The sequence below is a fragment of the Rhinopithecus bieti genome, unplaced genomic scaffold (assembly GCF_001698545.2).
Source record: "Rhinopithecus bieti isolate Rb0 unplaced genomic scaffold, ASM169854v2 scaffold_11964, whole genome shotgun sequence".
Lineage (NCBI taxonomy): Eukaryota > Metazoa > Chordata > Mammalia > Primates > Cercopithecidae > Rhinopithecus > Rhinopithecus bieti.
In genome coordinates, this window is record NW_016807677.1 from 7218667 (window position 1) to 7225628 (window position 6962).

General features: G+C 44.4%; 2 protein-coding genes across 3 annotated transcripts in view; one reads left to right on the forward strand and one right to left on the reverse strand.

Moving 5' to 3' along the window:
* PPP2R1B (protein phosphatase 2 scaffold subunit Abeta) overlaps window positions 1-5131 on the forward strand; it is a 53017-nt gene extending 47886 nt beyond the window's left edge. The window contains exon 16 of the mRNA XM_017883241.1: window positions 4517-5131. Coding sequence (XP_017738730.1) covers window positions 4517-4561 — 45 coding nt within the window. The 3' untranslated portion in view covers window positions 4562-5131. The remainder of the gene's footprint in view (window positions 1-4516) is intronic.
* The window catches only part of SIK2 (salt inducible kinase 2), a 134843-nt gene that overhangs the window by 8573 nt on the left and 119308 nt on the right, over window positions 1-6962 (reverse strand). For both annotated transcript variants that reach the window (XM_017883239.1, XM_017883238.1), the window contains one exon: window positions 5918-6082. In XM_017883239.1, the coding sequence (XP_017738728.1) occupies window positions 5918-6082 (165 nt within the window). The remainder of the gene's footprint in view (window positions 1-5917; window positions 6083-6962) is intronic.

A 6962-nucleotide genomic window follows, 5' to 3' on the forward strand; every position in this document is an offset into this window, starting at 1 on the left:
AAAAAAAAAAAAAAGAGTGGGGGGGGGGGGGTCGTCACCTTTTCAACCATAAACATACTGGAAGGTTTTAGGAAGACTTTTATGTTCATTATTTAAGTACCTGCTCATTTGATCTAGTCTTTAATTGGTTCTATGTGCCTGAGGAATGGAAAGTAAGAATTCTATATAGACAGACTGATACCACAAAACGGATTGAAAAAAAATTCAAATGGCAGACAGCCAAAGCCTTCCATTGTAGAACAACAAATGGCTCACTGGTCCAAAATTCTAGCAGAGGCTAATAAGCCCCAGGGCACTGAATTCTGTCTCCTCCAGCAACATATACGTTATTGATGGTTCCTATCCCACAGGGGTGAGCGCGGCACGGCTCCCTGCAAGCACTGGTCCTTCCCATGCAGTTGCCACGCAAACCGCCTAATGGCAGGCAGAACAGCATACCGGCGGCAGGGTGGGACTGGGGGGGGGTTTGTGGTTGCAAGTTCTGGCTGGAAAGGCCCCTGTGAGGAGGTAATTATTTACCTCATTACCTTAACTATTCCCCCGTGGAAATCAATCTGTTTTCTCCTATGACTAGCTGCTCAGGAACAGCCAGTAATAAGACGCTTCGTTCTGAGCAGTACTTTCACCTGGAAAACACTGGGTAGAGCTGCTGTTTCCTTTGGAAGCAGGAGAAGCTCATGTATGTGAGAGGTGGCGTGGGGTTTCCCTTTGCCAGACACACAGGAAACTTTCCTCTTACAGCAGCCAATCTGAAGGCGCGGCGAGGCCCTTTATTTGGAGAGGGAGACTCGGGTGACTCAGATCTTTGTTTGCTGCAGGGAGGGGAAGGTTATTCCATAAAATCCATTCTGGGCTATAGCCCTCACTCGCGTAAGGTGGCTAATGCATTACAGGGTTTTAAAGTGATGAGTGGTCATTTAAGAGGAAGAGTGGCAAATGCTTCCTTTCCACATTGGCCAGCCTTCCCCATGGCAACAGAAAGCAAAACTCTGAAACCTGGCCAGCAACTCTTACTCTCTCCTTGGTCCTTCCCCAGATAAACTTTCCTTTCTGACTAAACTTAATAGTTTCCTTGCAAGAAAGAATGGCTGTTTGAGAACTTATATTCATACCTCTAAGCTCCTTAACTCTCTACTAACACAATTTTCTAAAACTAGCCAAGAATGGTTTAGAAATGAATAAGGCAACAGAGAAAAGAAGATCATTAAGTAATTATCTATTGAGCATCCTTATACTTACGGCCTCCGTCAAAAGACATTTCTTATAGGATAAGCCATACAAGTAGGCTCTTTTTTTTTTCCTTCTTCAGTTTTTAAGTTCCAGGGTCCATGTGCAGGATGTGCCGGTTTGTTATATGGTAAACGTGTGCCATGGTGGTTTGCTGCACCTATCAACCCATCACCTAGGTATTAAGCCCCTCATGCATCAGCTATTCTTCCTGATGCTCTCCCTCTCCCCACCCCCCCAATAGGCCCCAGTGTGTGTTGTTCCCCTCATGTGTCCATTCTGCTCCTACTTATAAGTGAGAACATGTGGTGTTTGGTTTTCTGTTCAGCTGAGGATAATGGCTTCCAGCTCCATTCATGTCCCTGCAAAGGACATGTTCTCATTCCTTTCTATGGTTGCATAGTATTGGTGTACATGTACCACATTTTCTTTATCCAGTCTATCACTGATGGGCATTTGGGTTGATTCCATGTCTTTGCTGTTGTGAATAGTGCTGCAACAAACAGACTTGTGCATGTATCTTTATAATAGAATGATTTATATTCCTTTAGGTATATACCCAGTAATGGGATTGCTGGGTCAAATGGTATTTCTGCTTCTAGATCCTTGAGGAATCGCCACATTGTCTTCCACAATGGCTGAACTAATTTACACCCCCACCAACAGTGTAAAAGTGTTCCTTTCTCTCCGCAACCAGGCCAGTATCTGTTGTTCCTAACTTTTTAATAATTGCCATTCTGCCTGGCATGAGATAGTATCTCATTTTGGGTTTGATTTGCATTTCTCTAATGATCAGTGATGTTGAGCTTTTTTTCATGTTTGTTGGCTGCATGAGTGTCTTCTTTTCAGAAGTGTCTGTTCTTGTCCTTTGCCCACTTTTTAATGGTTTTTTTTCTTGTAAATTTGTTTAAGTTCCTTATAGACTGGATATTAGACCTTTGTCAGATGGATAGATTGCAAAAATGTTCTCTCATTCTGTGGGTTGTCTGTTTAGTGTTTCTTTTCGTGCAGGTTCTTTTTTTATCCTTAATATTTTTACTGAGTCACACAAAATACCTGGCAGTACCCCTGAATTTATGGTTTTACTTAAATTGTCAGTTTATACATTTATTTTCTCATCGAGACTACAAGAGGAATTATGTCTTTTATTACGAAATATTTACTGAGTTCAATTTTATCCTGGGACAGCTAGAAAACAATGGCTTGATTTTCATTGATTTGATTTTCTTTTCTTTTCTTTTTCTGGTGAGACAGTCTCACTCTGTCGCCGAGGCTGGAGCGCAGTGGTGCAATCTCGGCTCACTGCAACCTCCAACTCGCAGGTTCAAGCGATTCTCCTGCCTCAGCCTCCTGAGTAGCTGGGATTACAGGTATGCACCACCATGCCTGGTTAATTTTTGTATTTTTAGTAGAGCTGGGGTTTTGCCATGTTGGCCAGGCTTTTCTTAAACTCTTGACCTCAGGTGATCCACCCAGCCTCCCAAAGTGCTGGGATTACAGGCGTGAGCCACTGCACCTGGCCAGGTGTATATCCTTTTCAGAACTTGTATGTACTACTTTTGTAATAAAAAAAGTTATTAAAAATGTAAGTAGACACGAAACACCTCCACTATATCTGCATTTTCAGGGTTTACCCTCACAGTTTCCTTCCGCTATCCAGCTATGAAGGGGGTAATTTGGAAAATCCTTTTATTACATTTCAAATAAAAATGCTAAAAATGGGCTGGGCATGGTGGCTCATGCCTGTAATCCCAGTACTTTGGAAGGCCAAGGTGGGCGGGTCACCTGAGGTCAGGAATTCGAGACCAGCTTGGCCAACATGGCAAAACCCCATGTCTACTAAAAGTACAAAACTTAGCTGGGCATGGTGGTGGGCGCCTGTAGTCCCAGCTACTCAGGAGTCTGGATTCTCAGGAGGCAAGAGAATCGCCTGAACCTGGGGGGTGGAGGTTGCAGTAAGATGAGATCGTGCTACTGCACTCCAGCCTGGTTGACAAGAGTGATATTCCGTGTCAAAAAAAAAAAAAGCTAAAAATGACTCAAGTGTATGTGTACATGTATGTATAAAAAAATTCCTTATTAAAAAGAGATACTCAAAGGAGATTTATTCTACAGGGTTTATGCATCTGCCCTCCCATATGGCTCCCCCATGTCACCTGTGGATCTCAGTTCCTGTTTGGAGCACCTGATCCAACCATTCTTATCTAGAGCCGGGCGACTATCTCAGAAAGGCAGTATTTTTTTGAAGCTGCAAATCGAAGTTTCCATTCAGACTCCCTAAGGGATTTTACTGAGAGTTTTAAGCACTGAAGATTTCTGGGAGGGAGGGAGAGCTGAAGTCTCTTTGAGATGCACAATACCTGTCCCCAGTTGAGAGGAGACATGCAAGTATCAATACACGCAGCTATGAACCATCAATCAGAAAACAACAAATGGGTGTTACAGTAAATTCACACGAGGCAGTCTCAATAAAAAGGGAACCGTGTCTCCGATAGTTTTTCTGTGTGTGTGTGCACTTACTTATGGGCCCCAAGAAAGAGGTCCTAGGGAGGGAAGAAGGACAAGCATTTTCACTGACATAAATAAAATGGTCCACAAAGAAGCCCGGAGGATGTCTATGGCCTGGCTGAGTGCCACCGTGGCATTGTCAGTGTGGGTGGCCAGCTCCAGCGTGGCACTGCTCTTCCTACAAATGCGAATATACCATCTAGCTCCTGTCTATATCTTCTGCAAAATCATTCATTTCCTGCCTGTTTCCTGGTTACAGTAACAATCACAAGCTTTAAAAATAGCTTGCCCTACATAATACAGCAGTCAGTGCCCGAGCTGTGTTTTAGGCCTGATGCCCTCACACACAAGCCTTGAGTCAACTGCATTTTAATTCTTTTGAGGGAATTACATCTTTAAAATAAATGAATGAGGCTGCCTTAATGGATGTTTAAATTTCTGAGTGGGTCCACAGTAGCAACCACAGGCAGAGAAGAAAGACGGCCCCCAGGTAGTGGGCTCGTCCTCAGGGGCCCAGACGCTAAATCCTTTTGGTCAGCAACTCAGCTCAACACCGGCTTGTGGCAGCCTTGCACTGAGCTGCCTGCTGTGGGCTACGCTTGTCTGAACTCATGGTCGGCCTTCTTGAATCTGCCCTGCCTTTAGTTCCCCATTTCTGAAAATGGCTCTCACCCTCCATCTAGGCTCAAAATCTTGTTATTGGTTTGGTCTTCTCCCTAGACCTTAATATCCTATCAACTTTATCTGCACCGTCTCATTTCTACTGTCTCCTCCCCTCCAGGTTCATGGTCACTATCATCGCCTCCCTCCTGGACACGGGCTCTAACGTGTCTTCCTGGTCACGTTTCTCCCCTGCACCGGGCCACACAGCGATATGCAGGCTAACTTTCTGATGTGCAACACGGATCCCAGAGCTTCCTCGCTCAAATATCTTCAGCGGTTTCCTACTCCCCGAACAACGGTGCCTTCAGGTGTTTCAACTGATACCAAAACCTATCCCCATATTGAAAGTACTTGCTTAGGGGAAATATCTAAATTTCTTGGCTTGCCATTCAACGCTAACCTCCTCCGTCTTTATTTCACACAGCTTCCCTGCATGTGCCCTTTTCCTCAGACCATCTGAACCCCTATCTATGGAGATGCACTTAGGCTTCCCTAGTACTTGCTTTTTCCAGTCTTGCCTCTACTGTAGACATCACCCCCACCCCGGTTTCCAGCCACCTGTCTGGGGTCTACCTGCCTCTCAACCCCCAGTTCTGATCATTAAACCGGACCTTCCTGATCAAACAGCTAAAAGCAACTCCCTGTCTCTTTCTAGTCTCGTTCTGATTTATACTTCCTTAAGGGACCGATCATATTTTATCTTTTTATTTTTTATTTTTTTTGAGGTGCAGTCTAGCACTGTCACCTGGGCTGGCATGCAATGGCACAGTCTTGGCTTACTGCAACCTCCACCTCCCGGGTTCAAGCCATTATCTTGCCTCAGCCTCCTGAGTAGCTTGGATTACAGGTGTGTGCCACCACGTCTGGCTAATTTTTTGTATTTTAGTAGAGATGGAGTTTCACCATGTTGCCCAAGGTGGTCTGGAACTCCGGAGCTCCAGCAATCTGCCCGCCTCGGCCTCCCAAAGTGCTGGGATTATAGGCTTGAGCCACCACGCCTGGCCCAGAACACTAACTTTTAAACATTTCCAAACTGGACAAAACAACACGTATAACTGATCACAAAAGATGGCCCATCGTTCTGTACCTGAGGTACCCTATGCAGAAGAGCAGCAATAGCAATCAAATAAAGCCCAATTTGGCATGAAAGTTAATTTTTTTGTTTTCAGCATTAATTTGTTAGGGAAAAAAAAACAAATAAAAAATACTCCCAGACACTTGTGAGAGATCTGGAAACTTGAAGAGAGAAGGAATTAGTGAAGGAGGGAGAAAGATGAGGAGAACTTTTCAGAAGTCCACGAGGTCTGACAAATTATGTAATGGTCATAATGGTCATAATGATAAACACTGACAAGAGTAGAGCCTGGACACTGTTCTTAGGTTTTTCTCCACAAAAGCATCACTCCTGAGTGACTTAAGGAAATGATAACGTTCAATAAAGCCAAAGTAAAACACTTGTGGACCAAACTGAAATCTCTCACCACACTGCCAGTTCCGAGACTCTCAAACACAGCCGTACCTTTGGAGTGTCCACACACTCTTCTTCCATGAATGCAGCTTCTGCCTGACAGCCAGATGCTGGAAATGAAAAGGCCTCCACGTTGGATGCCTGGGGCAGGAGAGCAGATCGCAGCAGCCTCATGTTCGGTGAATGCATGGTCACTGGGAGCCCTACAGTCTGTGCCTGTAAATATGGCAAGAACAGACAGTTTGGGAACATGAATACCTTCTCTATAAATACACGAAGTTCTAAGAATAAAATAATTCTTCTTGTGGCAATTAAAGACTGAATATTTATTTATTGGAAACTCCAGAAAGACTTGGTGAAATATGCATATGGTGCAGGCAGTGGTCTGAAGCAGACTCAGCAATGAGTTCCTCTGAAAAAGGTCGTACAGAATTTCATTTCTGCCTCATGAGGGGATGCTTGACTTTCACACAGGTGACAAGAAAGCCAGCTTTTGTGAGGAATCAAGAATGTTCCTCGTTTCAATTCAACGAACACATTTGTCTCTTTCTTTAAATATAATACCCAGACAGATAAAGAATAGAAAAATCCTAGGAGCTCAAAATTAAACCAGGGACAGATATATACACACCCACAAGTAACTACAACACAAGGGACGCTGGAGTCGGTGCTATGTCTCTGTCTGCCCTACCCACCTTTTTGGTGTAGGTGAGATGGTATGTATTTATTGGTAAGGGTGTATGCGAAGAGGAAGAAAGAGAAGCAGCAGTCACGTGGGGTGACAGGAACATCTTCCTTCCTTCAAGGAGATGCACAGCCTGGACTCAGCCTGCTGGCCCAGTGGAAGGAGAGGCGTTTACTGCAAGCTATGTTTTTGAAGTCAACCCACTATAGAAAGCTCCTGATGGTTTGAAGTCTGTTCTCATGTCTCTTTTGTTAACTACTCTAGGGAAACAAGCATTACAAATGCTTCTTTTAAAAAATCATTTAAGGCCGGGCGCAGTGGCTCATGCCTGTAATCCCAGCACTTTGGGAGGCTGAGGCAGGCAGATCATGAGGTTAGGAGATTGAGACCATCCTGGCTAACACGGTGAAA